Below are 19,800 nucleotides of genomic sequence, written 5' to 3' on the forward strand. Positions count from 1 at the left end.
AGGTTTACCCTTTATCAGTGCCGGCAGCAATCAGGCCTGGGTGTGTCTAGTGCACTTCAATCCAATTATTTACTATTGACCTAGGATGCACATATTGCCCTCCTTACTGCAGGAGGGTCATATAATAACTCATGTTGGCCATATAGACTAGGCTCTATTCACACCAGCATTACAGCTTCCAGTTATAATGGAGCCATTAAGATTGGGACCTATCCCACCGCTCTACACCCCACATTTGTAAGAGTCCAAAACCGGTCGGGATGATCCAGAATTTTTGGAAATAGTTTCCTCATATCCTCATCTGCATAGGAGTGGGGGGGGGAGGAATTACATAAATCCTGTCCACAGTTTGGCATTCCTGTTTAATTTTCTATTCACGTAATGGTTATATGGGCAGGATGTTAAAATCTCTATTTTACCAACCAAGATGTTGCGACGTTCCTTGGTGTATGGTTAAATGGGCAGGATGTAAATGTCTACTTTGCCGACCAAGATGTTGGGAAGTTCCTTGGTGTATGGTTCTATGGGCAGGATGTAAACATCTCTACTTTAATGACCAAGATGTTGGAACATTCCTTGGTGTATGTGTGGCGCCCTGGACAAGCCAGGACGTCACAGGTACTGCAACAACACACCCCACACCCCGGTTAGGCACATCAGTCACACATACAAATCCTTGTTGCCTCCCTCCAGGGGCTGATGTCCACACCAGGTGGGGTAGAGCCAGGCGGTTGGCCCCACCCACTGAGGAGTTCACAGTCCTGGAGGCAGGAAAGAAAGGCAGTCAAGTGGAGAGAGGGAAAGTGAAAGGAGTAGAAGTAGTAGTGGAGGAGAAAGAGCAGACTGACAGTGTCCGGGTACGTGGCCCGGGCACCTGAGAGCAAGGATGGCAGACTGTGGTGGCCATCTGCAGGCGAGGCCGATTGACGCATAACCGTAAGGACTGGGGACGGGCGGTGGCGCGCCGGTACCGGACCGGGGAGCGAAGAGAAGCCAGCACCATTCGGCAGGGCCTACGGACCCCGACCAGGCTTGGAGTCGCCGTTAAACCGGTCAAATCCGTCAGCGACGGGAACCTCCGGGGTTTCCCAGGAGCAAAGACCCGACTGAAGGCAACCGCTCAACCGTGAAGGGAAATACAGCTACCGCCACAGCTAGAGTTCCCAGGGCCAGAGCCTGCGGGCAAAATGGGCTCCTCTGGCAAATACACCGCTGGGGAGCGGGTTACCGGTGGGAAGCCATCGGAACCGAAAACACAACACAGGTGCAGGGAGAGACAGTCACCGCCAACCTACCGGGAGTGACCACCGCAGCCGCCTGTGGGACCCGTCCATCCAGCCGTTTGTTTTACCAGAGACTCCGTGTACGTTACTGGCTGAGTGAGTACCACCGTGCCGTCTGGCAACGCACTGCCCCCGCGACCCAGCACCTCACCAAGCCCCGCCATCCACCTCCCAGTCACCATCACCGGGACCACCAAAACCCCCTACCCACGGAGGGGAGAGAAACATCTCGGCTGCTCCCTGTAATCGCTCCCGGGATCCCCGTCCAGAGCAGCGGTGGTGTCCCAACCTCACCACAACCGTGGGTGGCGTCACGGACCGACTTCCCAAATCCCAAAAAAAACTATTCCCCTTGCACTCACGGGCAAGGAGCGCCGCTCGAGTCCCCGTATCCGGCCCACCGCTCGAGCCACCGAGCAGCAGAAGCAGCGCCGGACCCGAGCGCGAGCGACAGCGCAGCGGCGGCGGCCTCCTCCCCGCCCGCGACAATTTGGCATCACGAACAGGATCTTACCGTTCTGCCGTCTGGTAGAAGTGCGCCTTGTGTCCCGCCGGAGGTGTCCAGCCGAAAATTTTCAGAAGCCACCATCTTGGGCGCGAAAAGTTCCCCGCTCAAGCGTCTTCCCGAGCAGTGGAGGCGCGAAAGCCGAAGCTCCGCCCCTGAAGAGGAGGTGCCGGAAGGAAACCAAGGGGGGACGGATGGCATCCGGCCGCATGTGAGTCACGGCTATAAAAGCAGGAACGCCAGGACTCTGCGCCATACTTGGTTCCTGGAAAGCACCGTTGCCGAGATACACAGCCCGACCAGCAACACCGTAGCCCCCGCGCCCGGCACCGCGGCGTGGGTGGAGGCCCGGGCTGTCCAGCTGAGTAGCCGTCTACAGGTCTGCGTGCAGCTTCTCTTGGAGGAGTGGGAGGCCGACATGGCGGATGTGGTGGCGGCCATACGGAGACGCGAGGTGGAGGAAGCTTTGGAAGAGCGGGTAAGCGACCCACGCCCCTGTATCCCTATCGGGTCGGTCGTCGCGGCTGACGGGCCCGGTCTGTGCCCGCTCGCCCTGCTGCCTCCCCCGCTGCCAGTGTTGGCTGCTGCTGCTGCCGCCCCGCTACCACCGCAACCGGTACCCTGCCTATCCGCCCAAGCGGACCGACCTGCAGCCGAAGCCCGTGGCCGCCCTGAACCGCTTCCCTGGAAGCTGCCGAAGACCGAGCCCGTCAGCGGAGATGTACCGGAGGCACATGTGGTGACCATGCCTGGTCCCGTACCGACTCCGGCAGCCCGTCCCGTGCAGGAGGAGGCGGAGGTCAAGCAGGAGAGGACCCCTGTGCCCATCCCCCACGCCTCGGCTGAGGCTGCGCCGGGTCGTTGCTGTGAGGCAGCGCCCCAGGCCATGACACCGCGGGACCTTCCACCCAGAATGCCAGTAATGGGCAGAGTAAAGGAAGTCTCGCGGGGCCCGACCCGCGCGCAGGGGCCCGCAGCAGCCCCTTACTGGGACAGGGAGCAGACCCCGCTGGGCCAAGAAATTGCGGAGAGGGAGAAGGGGAGGGCGGAGCTAGTAGCCCGCACTATTAGAGAAAAAGAGAGCCTCCGCAGGGCTACCTTCCGAGTACGGGGCCCGATCCATGAGGGGCAAGTGAGGAGGTTCGATGTCCGTCGGGGACATAGATTCATCTTCGAGCCGGGCTTGGACGCTGAGGTCTTTGTAGCCCGGAGGGACGTTAATGCCCACCTGCCGGAGGACCACCCGGGCCGCAACCTGCTCCCCGGGGACCTCATCACTTATACCCGGCACTGTGGGGAGAGGGGCTGGTTTCCCCTGGACGCTAAGCTGAGGGGAAGCCAGGAGCCCCAAGCACCAACCCAGCCCCCTCCCCCGGTCTGTGGAGTGGACCTGAAGTGAGTCAGCGGTCCCTCCGTTGCACCGTTGTCTCCGTTGGGACCACCAGCACCGTTGTGTGAATATGTAACCGAATGATAAGAAAAGTAATCAACCGAGTAGTTAACCAAATTTGCAACCGTGATTGAACCGGCCGTTGCCGGCAACTAGTCCCCGTAGGGACTTTCCGCACCGTTTGCGTAAGGAACTACTTACGGACAAGCCCGAGAACTTGCAGGGCAACCACAAACTTGTGGCGTGTAAATAATTGTTGGCTTTGTACCGTGACCGCCTCCGGAGAGGCTGATTTGGGAGGATGGGCCTGGAGGAAAGGGATGGCCCACGCCCGCCACTACCATAACCGGTGGCGATCCTCCAGGGGTCAGGGGTCCCCCATGGACGTGGGTCCCCTGAAAGAGACCGTACCCGCTCGGGCAACTTGGTGATGGACTGGGGCAAGGGGTGCTGCCCACTTATTAGGGGCAGCATCAGGGCCAGGTTGTTTGGGCGGGGGGAGAGCGGAAGCCGTATGATGTTTTAATAAAAATGAACCATTAATAACGTTTAAGAAAGTGCCTCCCGTAAGGGAAGTTTTATAAAAATGCTTATGTTAATGTTTTATGTGTTTTCTACCGTTTTTACAGATTTGTGAAAATAAAACCGGTGATTGACGGGCAGCCCGCGGACGGTCTGCGTTTAACCAAGGGGGAATGTGGCGCCCTGGACAAGCCAGGACGTCACAGGTACTGCAACAACACACCCCGGTTAGGCACATCAGTCACACATACAAATCCTTGTTGACTCCCTCCAGGGGCTGATATCCACACCAGGTGGGGTGGAGCCAGGCGGTTGTCCCCACCCACTGAGGAGTTCACAGTCCTGGAGGCGGGAAAGGAAGGCAGTCAAGTGGAGTGAGGGAAAGTGAAAGGAGTAGAAGTAGTAGTGGAGGAGAAAGAGCAGACTGACCGTGTCCGGGTACGTGGCTCGGGCACCTGAGAGCAAGGTTGGCAGACGGTGGTGGCCATCTGCAGGCGAGGCCGATTGACGCATAACCGTAAGGACTGGGAACGGGCGGTGGCGCGCCGGTACCGGACCGGGGAGCGAAGAGAAGCCAGCACCATTCGGCAGGGCCTACGGACCCCGACCAGGCTTGGAGTCGCCGTTAAAACGGTCAAATCTGTCAGCGACGGGAACCTCTGGGGTTTCCCAGCAGCAAAGACCCGACTGAAGGCAACCGCTCAACCGTGAAGGGAAATACAGCTACCGCCACAGCTAGTGTTCCCAGGGCCAGAGCCTGCGGGCAAAAGGGGCTCCTCTGGCAAATACACCGCTGGGGAGCGGGTTACCAGTGGGAAGCCATCGGAACCGAAAACACATCACAGGTGCAGGGAGAGACAGTCACCGCCAACCTACGGGAGTGACCACCGCAGCCGCCTGTGGGACCCGTCCATCCAGCCGTTTGTTTTACCAGAGACTCCGTGTACGTTACTGGCTGAGTGAGTACCACCGTGCCGTCTGGCACCGCGCTGCCCCCGCGACCCTGCACCTCGCCAAGCCCCACCATCCACCTCCCAGTCACCATCACCGGGCCCCGGGACCACCAAAACCCTCTACCCACGGAGGGGAGAGAAACATCTCGGCTGCTCCCTGTCATCGCTCCCGGGATCCCCGTCCAGAGCAGCGGTGGTGTCCCAACCTCACCACAACCGTGGGTGGCGTCACGGACAGACTTCCCAAATCCCAAAAAAAAATATTCCCCTTTCACTCACGGGTGAGGAGCGCCGCTCGAGTCCCCGGATCTGGCCCACCGCTCGAGCCACCGAGCAGCAGCAGCAGCGCCGGACCCGAGCGAGAGCGCAGCGGCAGCGGCCTCCTCCCCGCCCGCGACATATGGTTCTATGGACAGGACATAAATGTCTCTATTTTACCAAGCGAGATGTTAGAATCATACAACAAGGAATGTACCAACATCTTGGTTGGTAAAATAGAGACATTTATGTCCTGCCATTGAACCATACACCAAGGAATGTCCCATGGGCAGAATGTAAACGTCTACTTCACCAACCAAGATGTTGGGACATTTCTTGGTGCTTCGTTCTATGGGCAGTACGAAAACATCTACTTTACCAACCAAGATGTTAGGACGTTCCTTGGTGTATAGTTCTATGGGCAGAACGTAAACATCAACTTTACTGATTAAGATGTTGGGACGTTCCATGGTGTATGGTTCTGTGGGCAGGACATAAACATCTGCTTTAGCACCCAAGATGTTGGGACATTCCTTGGTGTGTATTCTATGGGCAGGAACGTAAACGTCTCTACTATACCAACCAAGATGCTGGGATGTTCCTTGGTGAATGGCTATATGGGTAGGACGTAAACGTCTATTTTACCAACCAAGATGTTGGGAGTTCCTTGGTGTACAGTTTTATGGGCTAGATGTAAACGTCTGTATTTTACTAACCAAGATGTTGGGACGTTCCATGGTAGTGGTAGCCACTGGTTATTGCTCCCTTTCCCCCCTTAATCTGACCAAGGAAACTATTGAATAGAAGTCTTAATTATTCGAGGACAAATCAAGGACTTCTATTCATAGGAGCTTTTTTCACTTTAAATGTTAAGTGCTAAGTAATGATTTACATAAAGGGACATAATCTGTCCCACTTTCCAAAACATGCCTGTAAATATTAGATGGAGAGCTCTTATAAAGGTTAATCCACCACCGTTCATGTGTATAACCGCAGTGACCCTGCACAAATGATGAGCTTGGCTATTTTCACCACTTGCACAGTATGAGGACCCACAGGAGAAATCCTCACATCTTCCCCGGTTTCTATGTACATCTACATTTATAGGGTTCGGCGTAGTCATTTATTGAGGACTTGGCAGGACACCATTATTTAGAGAACGTCTTATTTTATTAGTGTAACACTTTCCAAGCAGAAGAAAACTGGCGACACAAGATATTATTCTCCAGTGTTTGCACAAACACAAAGCACATTCCGCATCTTACCCAGAGAGGAAGTAACCATCCTTGTATAATCCCTTAATACCACTAACACCACCAAACCACAGCCATTACACTTAGTCACATAGAGTCATGGCCGAAAGTGTTATCCCCCTTAAAATTGTTCCAGAAAATGAAGCATTTCTCCCATAAAATTATTGCAATTACGTTTTGTAATAGACGTTTATTTCCTTTGTGTGTATTGGAACAACACAAAAAAATGAGAAAAAAGGCAAATTTGACTTCATTTCATATACACCAAAAATGGGCCTGACAATTGTTGGCACCTTTCAAGAATTTTAGGAAAACAACTTTGTTTTAAGCATGTGATGCTCATTGAAGCTCGTTTTTGGCAATAACAGGTGTGGGCAATATAGAAATCACACCTGAAACCAGATAAAAAGGGGAGAAGTTTACTAAATCGTTGCATTGTGTTTCTGTGTGTGCCACACTAAGCATGGAGAACATAAAGAGGAGATGAGAACGGTCTGGGAACTTGAGAACCAAAATTGTTGAAAAATATCAACAATCTAAAGATTACAAGTCCATCTCAGGAGATCTTGATGTTCCTTTATCCATGGTGCACAGCATAATCAAAAAGTTTACAACCCATGACTGTAGCAAATCTCCCTGGACATGGTTGACAGAGAAAATTGATGAACGTGTACTATGCAGGATAGTCTGGATGGTGGATAAACAGCCCCAATCAAGTTGCAAAGAAATTGAAGCTGTTCTACAGGTTCAGGGTGCATTGTGTCAGTGCAAACTATCCATCAGCATTTGAATGAAATGAAACATTTTGGTAGGAGACTGTTTACACATACACAAAAAGCTAGGCTGCAGTTTACCAAAATATATGTAAGCCAAAATCCTTCTGGGAGAGCATCTTGTGGACAGATGAGACCAAGATATAGCCTCTTGGTAAAGAACATCAGTCTACTGTTTTCCAAAAATGGAATGAGGCCTACAAAGAAAAGAACACAGGACCTACAGTCACATATGGTGAAAGTTCAAAGATATTTTGGGGTTGTTTTGCTGCCTCTGCCACTTAGTACCTTGACTGTGTGCATGGCCTCATGAAATCTGATGATTACCAAAGGATTGTGTCACGATGTAGTGCCCAGCGTCAGAAACCTGGGATTGCGTTCTAGGTCTTGGGTCTTCTAGCAGAAAAATAGCACCAAACATACTTCAAGAAGATCCCAGAAATAGATGGAAACAAAGCGCTGGATATTTCTGAAGTGGTAGCAATGAGTCCGGATCTAAATCCCATTGACACTTGTGGAGAGATCTCAACATTGCTGTTCGGAGAAGACACCTTCAAATATGAGAGACCTGGAACAGTTTATAAAGAAGAGTCCAAAATTCCAGTTTAGAGGAGTAAGAAGCTTGTGGACGGTTCTAGGAAGCCACTGATTGCAGATATTTACTCCAAAGGAGGTGCAACCAAATATTAAAGGGTATATCAGGGACTTTAACAAAAAAAATTTGCATATGCACTAACAGGCAGGTAGTTGCTACCTGCATCACCGGCTGAAGCGGTCTGCGACCGCGATCATTGCGCCCATGCCCCCTTTGCTACTAGCCCATTGATTTGCTTATCCCAGGAATAAATTATTTTATGGAAATTAGACCTAGAACAAAAGAAAGTGGCTTGTTAGAAGAAGTATAAAGAGTGGAATAAATTCATAGTTACATAGGTTGAAAAAAAAAAACATAGGTCCATCATGTTTAACCTTTCTCTACCAATTATACAATTTTTTGTCACTAAATTCGGGGTCTATTTGTCGGACGTTGGGAAGCCGTCAGGTTCCCTTTAATACCTGGAATTTTAATCCAAACTTTAAAGGGGTTCTCCAGTGAATACACGTTATCACCTATCCACAGGATAAGTAATAACTCATTGATTGGGGTCTGAGTGTCTGAGAGCGCCATTCATTTCCTATGTGGTTGCCTTTCCGCCTTCTCTGGTAGCCCCATAGAGTATGAATGGAGCAGCGGTCAGGCCATCCCATTTAGAAGCAGAGGTAGAAGTCCTCAATTCTTCTGATCGGTGCAGGTTCCAGTGGTTGGACCTCCACCGATCGATAAGTTATCACTTATCTGATGGATAAGTTATAACTTGTTTACACCAAAGAACCCCTTTGTAGACCACCGTAATTGTAGATGATCATTATGGTTTAGACACCGTGGATTTGCAGGAGCCTCCTGTATTTCAGAGGTCGACACTCTGCTCTACTGGGGATAACCAATGCCTAACAGAAATGTTCACAGACCAAGTGTTGGTCCCTTGGTTCCAATGATGGATGAATGGGAAGATAATATAAAATGTGGACTATGGTCCTGCAATAAATTCCAATTTTTGAAGTCTGAGCAGGAGCCCTGAATACAGCACATGTGACGCTCACGAAGCCGACGGCAGGTAACCTATTTACTTGGTAGCAATTATTTGACTATTTGAAGAATGAGTCTTCTATTTTAGATGAGGTCATGGTGTGGCCCAAAGCGGCTACTGATGACACCCTTCCCTTAGCTAATATTTGAGAAACACAAGACAATCTAATGTGTACTATTTGGAACAATACAGTGGTTCCTGGCAACTAAAACTGGTCAAAGAACGGAATATAGGGTATTTTCATGTGCCTTTCACACCTTACAGTATGGTAATGCAAACCTGCATAGAATCCATAGGGTTTATCACCCATATCATGAGCTTATTTGTCCTCAGTTTCTACAGACTTCATAACTTATGAGGATTTCTCTGGGTATCATTCGTGGGGTTTGTATGTTCTCCCCCTTTTTGCAAAGGTGTACTTTGGTTTCCTCCCACATTCTAAATACATACTGATAGGAAATGTAGATTGTGAGCCCCAATGGGGACAGAGAATCATGTCTGTACAGAGCTCTAGAAATGAATTTATATATCTTTTATAGCACTGTAAAAGCCCGTATAGGGTAGAAGCGGACCTCTCACCATACGCATATTCAATTACATCCACACTGAGGACATAAATCACTGGATAGTTTGTGCAGAACAGATAACTTTAATCCATCCTCTTTAGGTGTAGCTCCCATAGCAAAATATAGGATGCACCAAACTGCCACATATCAAAAAGGGTGGCCCTATGTTTATGTAAGGGGTGGGCAGACCCCTTACAAGGTGGTGCAGTTTCCCCCTGAAGATACCTCACTCTGGGGTAGTTACTGTTGATGTTATTAATAAACATGTTTTTACTGTGCAGTGGGTTTTCCCCTAGAGCCCGGGTGGGACGGCTGTCCCCATAGAAACAGGGCAGGAGAGAGGAGGAGCCGGCAGCTTAGAGAGAGAAGTGTGTGTGTGTTGAAGTCAGTTGTGTCCGGGACGGGAGAGAAGAAACAGCCAGGGGCAGAGTGTGGAGCTGAGTGGGCAGAAAGAAAGAAAGAAAGAAAGAAGGGAGCTGGAAGAACAGGGAAGCCGGAGAGAAAAGGAGCGGGCGGAACCTCATAGTGCGAAGCAGTCCCGGTGTGGGTCCGGGCTGTGGGTAGCCATAAGTGGGAGCCAGGTGAAGTAGAGTAGCCGGGCACATCCCCACTGGAGGAGACGTCAGGGCAGGCTTTCCCCAGCTAAGAAAAGAACTTGAAGTCATCTGTAACTGCCGGTTTTTGGAAAGAGTTGTGAAATAAAGAATGTCTTTTATTTGCATCGAACCATGCCTGGAGAGTGTTTATACGTCGGACGACATCTGCACCACCACACTCTGCCCCACCAAGACATCTCCCGTCCCGATAGTGACGGCGGAGCCAGGGGTAAGCCTGACAGAAGGGGCCACGACTACAAGCCCAGAGGCGCCCCTGGCACCCCGTTACATGTGGCGTAGTCGGCAGGATCCGGATCATATGCAAGGGGTCCCGCTCCAAGAAGAAGGAGATCAAGTGATGCCGAGGACACTGGATCCAGAGTATTGGAAAAGAGTCCCGATCCCATGGTGGGAAGAGGAAGAAGTGCCTAAGGCGTTGGACCGGGCACAAGATGGCGGCAAGATGGCCGTTGTCTGTGAAGACACAGAAAGCGCGCGCAGAAATGGCGCCAAAAGAAGAGCCTGGGGCTGGCCGGTGCCGAAAAAGAAGTTCGGAGTACTCCGCCCAAAGAGGGGAGGTGCCGGTCCCAGGGCACGAAGGAAGATATGTGAAGTGGGCGGTGTTCCAGAGAAAAAGAAGAACCGCCGCGTAGGGGTCGACCTGATGTGTGAGACTGGGGGTGGAGTATACCCAAGAGCGGGAAAAGTAAGCCCGCCTCCACTTCCTCCAGCATCTCCACTGACCCCGACGCCATTACCAGAAACGCTGACTCCGAGCAAGATGGAGACTCCAGGAAGACAGCAAGCTGCGGTAGCCGCACTAGTAGCGACTAGCCTGGGCAGAGGACGCCCGAAGCAGACTGCGGCTGCGGAAGGACCCACCCTTAACCTACCGGCTGTGCCAGGAGGACCAGAGCGGCCCACTACACAAGAGGCCGCACAGTGGCAACAGGAAATCGAGTGGGAGGAATGCCAAAACCGGCGGCGGTTGCAGCAAAGACCGGTGCTAGCTGAACTCTCCCACCCGAGACGTTGGAGCAACCCGCCAACTACGAGCCCTTCCGGAGGCTGCGCCGGTTGCCCGGACAGTCCCTGTCGGAGTACGTGCAGGCCCAACAAGCCGAATGGCAACGTGCATATCATCCGGAGTGACTTTTCAAGACCGGAAGATGGCGGGCCTGTTTTTGTTCAACACCGGCGTTGTTTTGAGCTGGAAGAAGGTGTGTTGTTTGTAACCGTTCAAGTTGCTGAGCCTGGAAGAGAGCCTGATGCTGGACTGAGCCAGGGGCTCCCTCCGCGTCGTTAAGATTTTTGCCGAGTTGTGTTCCTGCCAGCTAACGTCTAAGACCGGGAGTGCTGCAAAAGCCTCCGGGCAGAAACTCCACTAAGACCGGGAGTGCCTGCCGACGGCCTCCGGGCACGACTAAGACCGGGAGCTTCCAGGAGGAACTCCGGGCGCTGGACTGGTGTGCCCTTGCGGGTGCCCTCAGGTGAACATGTTCGCAGTTTCATTAAAATGACTTTGTTTAGTTTTAAAATGTGATCTTAGATTTGTGCCTTGCCGGGAGGCTTAGGCTTAAAGAGGGGAGGAATGTAAGGGGTGGGCAGACCCCTTACAAGGTGGTGCAGTTTCCCCCTGAAGATACCTCACTCTGGGGTAGTTACTGTTGATGTTATTAATAAACATGTTTTTACTGTGCAGTGGGTTTTCCCCTAGAGCCCGGGTGGGACGGCTGTCCCCATAGAAACAGGGCAGGAGAGAGGAGGAGCCGGCAGCTTAGAGAGAGAAGTGTGTGTGTGTTGAAGTCAGTTGTGTCCGGGACGGGAGAGAAGAAACAGCCAGGGGCAGAGTGTGGAGCTGAGTGGGCAGAAAGAAAGAAAGAAAGAAAGAAGGGAGCTGGAAGAACAGGGAAGCCGGAGAGAAAAGGAGCGGGCGGAACCTCATAGTGCGAAGCAGTCCCGGTGTGGGTCCGGGCTGTGGGTAGCCATAAGTGGGAGCCAGGTGAAGTAGAGTAGCCGGGCACATCCCCACTGGAGGAGACGTCAGGGCAGGCTTTCCCCAGCTAAGAAAAGAACTTGAAGTCATCTGTAACTGCCGGTTTTTGGAAAGAGTTGTGAAATAAAGAATGTCTTTTATTTGCATCGAACCATGCCTGGAGAGTGTTTATACGTCGGACGACATCTGCACCACCACACTCTGCCCCACCAAGACATCTCCCGTCCCGATAGTGACGGCGGAGCCAGGGGTAAGCCTGACAGAAGGGGCCACGACTACAAGCCCAGAGGCGCCCCTGGCACCCCGTTACATTTACATTGTTGAAACAATTCCCAGCAGCACCATTCCTCACCTTAGTGCTGCAGAGCCCACCTTTCCTATCTAGTATGCTACTGCCCAGCCCAACCTCTCTGAGTAATCTAAGAGTACAATTCATCCTAGGTTTCTGTGTACTATCTGCTACTCTACAATACACTGCCTGACCATTACCAGCTATTGTGATGTAGCTGGCAGAAGATGAGTAGTTTTACCTGGTTCCAGAAAAGCTCAACTCTCCTGCATTGCACAACTGAGTTGTAATAAAAAAAACACTGCAGAGTGAGCTATGTTTATTGCCTGCTGGTGATAGATCAGTGATGAGAAAGTGCAAATACTGCTTTTTTAATGCATACGGCAGATGATTATCTTCTGCCATATGTATCAACACAGCTGCCACTGTAGTTTCACATCATTGAACTCCCTGATGAAGGCAAATAACACAGCTCAACTTTGCACTGCCTAAATATTACAAACTCCATTTTGGAGTAGTGCAGGAGATTTGAGCTCTGAGAGAAACCAGCTATAAATTATGTAAAAAAGACAGTCTGCTATACGAATATCGGAGGCAGAAAAAAAAAATTAAAAAAAAAAAAATCGATCAGAAAGGGTACTGAACAGATGCATAGATTGTACAGAGGCATAGAGTATCAGTGTCATGTATATGTAAGTGCTGGAGGCAGAGCTGTACTGGAGGCAGAGCTATGCTGGAGGCAGAGGAAAGCTATACTGGAAGCAGCACTGTGCACTAGGCAGAGCTGTGCTGGAGGCAGAGCAGAGCTGTACTGGAGGCAAAGGAGAGCTGTACTGGAGGCAGAGCAGAGCTATCCTGGAGGCAGAGCAGAGCTATCCTGAAGGCAGAGCAGAGCTATCCTGAAGGCAGAGCAGAGCTATCCTGAAGGCAGAGCTGTACTGGAAGCAGAGCAGAGCTGTACTGGAAGCAGAGCAGAGCTGTACTGGAAGCAGAACAGAGCTGTACTGGAAGCAGAACAGAGCTGTACTGGAAGCAGAACAGAGCTGTACTGGAAGCAGAACAGAGCTGTACTGGAAGCAGAACAGAGCTGTACTGGAAGCAGAGCAGAACTATCCTGGAGGCAGAGCTACATTGGAAGCAGAGCTGTCCTGGAGGCAGAGCAGAGCTGTCCTGGAGGCAGAGCAGAGCTGTCCTGGAGGCAGAGCAGAGCTGTCCTGGAGGCAGAGCAGAGCTGTCCTGGAGGCAGAGCAGAGCTGTCCTGGAGGCAGAGCAGAGCTGTCCTGGAGGCAGAGCAGAGCTGTCCTGGAGGCAGAGCAGAGCTGTCCTGGAGGCAGAGCAGAGCTGTCCTGGAGGCAGAGCAGAGCTGTCCTGGAGGCAGAGCAGAGCTGTCCTGGAGGCAGAGCAGAGCTGTCCTGGAGGCAGAGCAGAGCTGTCCTGGAGGCAGAGCAGAACTGTACTGGAGGCAGAGCAGAACTGTACTGGAGGCAGAGCAGAGCTGTACTGGAGGCAGAGCAGAGCTGTACTGGAGGCAAGTAGAGCTGTGCTGACAGGAGATCATTGCACTGCGCATGATAGACCAGGAGCACAGGAACTACAGGATGGTTCAAATGGCAACTTGAGGAGAACTGAACTCTGGAGGAGCATCCTTTGGTGGTGGGCAAAACAGGACATTTAAAAATGAGTTATAATGGCACAAATGAGTAAACATGTGCACATAATTATAAGACATCATTGTGACTGGGAATAACCCTTTGTGGTAATTAGCACTGTATGCAAAGAGCGTTTATTTACACATATAACCTTGATGATGATCTTACAGAGGAAGATAAGAACATGTCACCATTTCAAGTGAGGTATTCTCAAGTTAAGAATGAACTTCTTACCACAAAATAAAGAAATATGAAAGGAATGGAACAAAACAAGGCGAGGCACAGACTTTACAAAAGTATATCCTCTTCTACTTAGGGCTAGGCAAACGAAAAAGATTGTACATATTAATGCACAGGTTGTAAGGTATGTAAGAAAATAAGAGCACATTATAGAGGAGGTCAGGATTTCACGGTCTGGTTATTCCTATCTAGTACATGTCCACCCTTCACTATGATTAGTGTTTTAGTGTCTTTATGTGTCTTCAGTTGTTAGATCTATATATCTAATACAGAGAGCTTCAAGTCTGGTGTACAGCCATAGATGTAAATGATAAAGTTCGGAACTGAGCATTTCCAACCACCTGCACCGGAAGTAGCTGATCGGCAAGGGGTGCTAGGTGGCAGACCCAAGTTGATCAGACATCAATGAACTCTCCAAAAGGATAGGTCATCAAGGTTTAAATAAGAGACAACCTCTTTAACCTGCAGATAAACCCTATATCTGCAGGTTAGTAGGGTCATCCGATGTAATAGGTTCTAAAGAAAACCTCGGGGGCAGGACTTGTCTGGTGAGGAGTCAGATCTTCCAATCAGGTCTCCCTGAGCATAACTGACAGAGCAAATAGTGATGCTACAGTAATCAGCAGTGTATGAAGGCTATCAATCAAGCGCAAGGGGGCCTGAATAAAAGATCGGAGCCGAAGAGACGGATTCACCACAATAATCCGCCTTCATTTGCATACGCAATATTGTAAATTAAAAATATAGTCTTGAAACAAGGCACCGTCAGTTACATAAAATACATGATCAGATTGGAGAAGTCAGCACACACCGCTATGGTATTGTTCGGAGCAGTCAGTGGACCAACTGGTTGGATTTAAAGTTATGCCTGTTTGTAAAGACAACACTTGTCTTTTGTTCGAGGTGACTTTTCATAGAATAAAGAGCTGTTCTCTCTGGATGTTGTGAGATTGGAGAACAGGTATTCCTGCCTAGTCCTGTTCTTGGCCCCTATTCATCAAGTAGTTATTGCCTGGTTTCTAACATAAAACTTCTTAAAATGTTCAACATTTCTTTATCGACTTGTAATTTTCAACTTTTGGGGTTTTTACAGCACTTCTGGCAAGCCCTACTTGTTTATTTGAAAGTTTGTTAATCTTCATAAAAGTGGTGTAATCTAAGACGAAAACGTTTTTATCACAGGCAACCAGAAATGGAACAGCTTCGTATATCGACCTTGATTCATCAAAACTTGAGTTGTTCTTATTTATCAGGGGTGGTGTGTTGGAGTCATGTGCTCCCGATTCATTAAGAGGCGTACTCTTAACTGCCACAACTCTTCACTGGAGTAATATTTCTGGGGTAAAGAACGTCACAGCTTGACAAATTATATGAGTTCTAGCATCACGTCCCCACTACTCCTGAGCCTCACCCACCTATATACAGCTAACACAGGATCCACCATTTAAAATAGCTGATACATTTAACCTCCTCCCACTCCCTGTACAATGACGTCTGCACAGATCACAAAGCATGCTGTAACGGATGGGTCAAGGCTGGCTGAAAATCTTGCGGCAGCAAGTGTAAGGAAATTCCATGTTGACAGTTCCCGGTTTCTTTAGCTACATACACTAGGACTTTGGGAATCTGTCAGTTTTTACTCGGTATTGCCAGCCTCTAACATCCTTTATAAACCTCACTCTGGGGATATTTGGGTGCGGTTTATAGTTTGTTCCTGACTGAGCTGTGGAGAAGTCTTGTTCTGTTGCTCCAGACTTCTGTGGTTGTTGCGGCTCAGCTAAGTGTTTTTCTTTCCTATCTACCAGGGCTCTGGTGATTGCAGTTGTGTTTCCCTTGTATTCCCTTGTGTCCTCCTTTAGTGATAGTGGTGTTGACTGACGAAGAGCTCATACCCTCCATCCTAACTTGGGGCCTATTTGCTAGGGTGAAATAGGGTCCCAGGTATTCCAGCTCAGTGACAGGTGTGTTCTGTATAGTGTGTTAGGACTGTGAGGGTGAGCTGCAGTTCATAGTCAGGGGTCACCACTTTCCCCATTCCCTAGCTATAAGACATTCCTTCCCCCCTTCCTGTGTGTTGTCCTTTATGGCCGGTACAAGTTCTATCCCCAGCTGTGACACATGCCCACAACTCTCATATAGACTTCAATGAACATCTCCAGACTATAATTTCCTTAAATCCATTTGGCTGCAGTAAAGTGTATATCTAAATGCTGTTAATGTGATATTCTACAGATTGCGGCTCAAAAGCGCACCATTCCCCTGGTTCCCAATCTCCTTCTTTCCAGGGGATGGTGCATCACTGATGATTGACAATTTGGACCTATGATATGGCTGAACCACTAGAGCAAACAGTGCACTCCTACAAATTTGCAAAGATAAAGAAAGGGCAAATATACTTTTATCTGCAAACATCACTGATAAGTCTTCTCTAGTATGGATCAGTCCCTAAATTAAGGCACCGAATCATCGAGACCAGCATTTTACTCATTGGTCTTGATGAGAGGGCGTGTTGGAGTTAGACACGACTGATTCATAAAAAGGTGCCTCTTAATGAAAAATGGCAGTGCCTCCATCAAAATGCCAAAAAAGTTGCTACATGTTTGTTCAAGCTCAAGTTTCGTAAAATTTTATTGCACTTTGTGCCACATTTCTGGCCAAAGCACTTTAGTGAGGCCTGAATATCTGTATTGCGCACCTTTTTTTTTTCAGAGGTACAATGGACTTTACAAAGATTTGGGGATCCCTAGCTCATGCTCAAGACCCCCGAATTCTCCTTCTCCAATGAGTTCCAATTTATTCTAAGAAACCATCTTGTCTCATAACTGAATGTCTTAGAGTTCACCTACCACTGATGGATATGGAAGTTTCACATTTCTATACACACCCCTGCAGCTCTTATTGGTGCATAGTTCAGATGAGTTATTTCTTTGTTTGAGGTACTATATAAACTGGTCACATGATGAAATAAAGCAGAAACTTTCAGTACACCACAAAGCGTGTGTGCTGTAATGATTTCCCGAGCACTCTTAAAACAAATTTTATTAATTTGGCATTCAAGAGGCATAGAAGGAGTGCATTTCGCTCACACATACATGTGCACCTATTGCAACAGTAATTATAGACCTGAGATCTATACCGGTGACAGCTCGTTCTACCACTTCTAATTATTGCCCAGACAATCATGATAGACCTTGTGTTCTTAATTACATTTGAAGAGACTTGATAGTCTAGATTTTCTAGTAACTGATGCTTTAGATCAGAGGGGATATTTTTGCCTATGGATATAGGCACAACTCAATTCTCTATCAACAATGCTTATATCGTAGTTATCTGTCTGGCAACAGCAGCTGTCTACTAACACTATCCTCCTATTAACCAGAGCAGACAATAGTCCACCTGGGGGGAAATATATACTTTGAGGTTTCCACTGAGATATGTGCTGACCACCTGGTCAGCTTCAATATAAAAGGGGTTGAGACAATGCCTTTAAATGATACACTACTCAGCTAATCAAACAATGTGTTGAGAGAGTAAAGGTACCGTCACACTAAGCGATGCTCCAGCGATCCCACCAGCAACCTGACCTGGCAGGGATCGCTGGAGCGTCGCTACATGGTTTGCTGGTGAGCTGTCAAACAGGCAGATCTCACCAGCAACCAGTGACCAGCCCCCAGCGCCGCGTGGAAGCGATGCTGCGCTTGGTAACTAAGGTAAATATCGGGTAATCAACCCGATATTTACCTTGGTTACCAGCGCACACCGCTTAGCGCTGGCTCCCTGCACTCCTAGCCAGAGTACACATCGGGTTAATTACCCGATGTGTAGTCTGGCTATGTGTGCAGGGAGCCGGCACTGACAGCGTGAGAGCGGCGGACGCTGGTAACAAAGGTAAATATCGGGTAACCAAGGAAAGGGCTTCTTGGTTACCCGATATTTACATTGGTTACCAGCGTCCGCAGAAGCCGGCTCCCTGCTCACTGCACATTCAGTTGTTGCTTTCTCGCTGTCACGCACAGCGATGTGTGCCTCACAGCGGGAGAGCAACAACTAAAAAATGGTCCAGGACATTCAGCAACAGCCAGCGACCTCACAGCAGGGGCCAGGTTGTTGCTGGATGTCACACACAGCGACATTGCTAGCAACATCGCTGCTACGTCACAAAAGTCGTGCCTCAGCAGCGATGTTGCTAGCGATGTTGCTTAGTGTGACGGTACCTTAAGGGTTCGGAAGGTAAGAGATTCGTGAGCCTTCCGACCATGGACTGCTGAAATGGCCGATGGACCAGAGTTCCGAGAATCTTTTCTCCTATCTCTAGATACCAACACATGTTCCATCCATGTAAATTAAATTGCAGTCAACTGCCCAATATGTATTACGAGCTGCTATGTTAAAAAGTTATCCCCCCCAGAAGTACGGTTTCTAAGAGTATGGTATTACTGGATGGGCTTTACGGTAGTAATCATTACAGTAGATGGATTGCTGGATCTGGCCAGCTTCCTTCCTTTGACGTAAAGCTGCCTCGGCTTACAACATGTGAGAGTCCACAGTTTGAGCCAGCAGCTCAGCCATGGTTTAGGTCAGAACTGTCAGTCATCAGGAGTGCAGCGTTCCCCAGTTAACAGGAAGTAAGGAGGCAGAGGAGCGGTGCGCTCCTGAATGGCAATCTTGATCATAACCCATATTGTTGTTAAAATATTAAGCATATTGAACTCCATTATGACCTATCTTCTATTATCTGATTATTCAATATTGCAAAAGGAGGACAGTACTAAACATTGGTAAAATGGTTCTTTGAACAAGACCACAAGTGATGATATTGGACTTACCATAAATGGATTTGGCGTTGGGCTTTGACACCCCACCATTTAGTCTAAAAGAAAAACAAAAAAAAAATATATGTTAAAATCTAATAATCAATTCCATTTACTTATTAGTCATGTCTATTTCTTGGAAAGGTCGGTGGCTTGTGCACAGTGCTGCAAGCACAGACCCTGCATGGTGGCACGTATACCACTACAAGTCTGTACTATGGACTATATATACACACGTCACATGTTGAGCCCTTGTCGTTTTATCCAATGATTGCGTTCAAATTTGCTCCACAGAACATCAATATAAGTTGACTCTATATTGACAGTTTACACAATTGAGACAGGTTTTTTTATATATAGCCAAATCGCAGCCGTAGCCTTAAACAGTAGATTTTTTTAAATTTGTCTAGCATGAAAATTTAAGAATCTTTGCAAATTATGTATTTTTAGGGTATTTGTTTTCATTCCTTAAAAAAAAAAAAAAAAGATTTGCATGTAAGTGGCTTCCCAGCTTCTGCTTTTTCCTACTTTGCCTGTCTTTCGCTGCATTGATATAATTTGGAGTACAGATGATGGCAGTGATGGGTAAGCTAGCGTTTCCTCCTCTAAAGGCCACTTTACACACAGAGATAAATCTTTGGCAGATCTGTGGTTGCAGTGAAATCATGGACATATTGTTCCATTTGTACACAGCCACAAACCTGCCACTGATTGTCCACAATTTCACTGCATGAAATGACAGCATGACAGGTTCATATGTTTCACAGGAAAACTGTAGCCAGTCCATGCAAAGACTGACTATGGCTCCCCAGACCAGAGCGTGAGAGCTTCATATGTTTCACAGGAGACCTACGACCAGTCCGTGCACAGACCGCAATGCAACAGATTGGCGGGTGGTCTCTGGAACCAAGCGGGACAGCCTCATAGGAAGTAGTCACACTATATATTCTGGTCTGTGCACGGACTTACTACGGGTCTCCTGTGAAGCATATGAAACGGTTACACTATGGTCGAGGGAGCCGCAGCCAGTCCCTACATTCTGATCTTTGCATGGACTGGCCGTGGGTGTCTTGTGAAATATATGAAGC

General features: G+C 48.9%; 1 protein-coding gene across 3 annotated transcripts in view; it reads right to left on the reverse strand.

The window, feature by feature from the left end:
* The window catches only part of EPS8L1 (EPS8 signaling adaptor L1), a 153,878-nt gene that overhangs the window by 84,280 nt on the left and 49,798 nt on the right, over positions 1-19,800 (reverse strand). For all 3 annotated transcript variants that reach the window (XM_075328704.1, XM_075328705.1, XM_075328703.1), the window contains exon 3: positions 18,728-18,771. In XM_075328704.1, the coding sequence (XP_075184819.1) occupies positions 18,728-18,771 (44 nt within the window). The remainder of the gene's footprint in view (positions 1-18,727; positions 18,772-19,800) is intronic.

Source organism: Anomaloglossus baeobatrachus, chromosome 11 (genome assembly GCF_048569485.1).
Source record: "Anomaloglossus baeobatrachus isolate aAnoBae1 chromosome 11, aAnoBae1.hap1, whole genome shotgun sequence".
In the NCBI taxonomy this organism is placed as follows: domain Eukaryota; kingdom Metazoa; phylum Chordata; class Amphibia; order Anura; family Aromobatidae; genus Anomaloglossus; species Anomaloglossus baeobatrachus.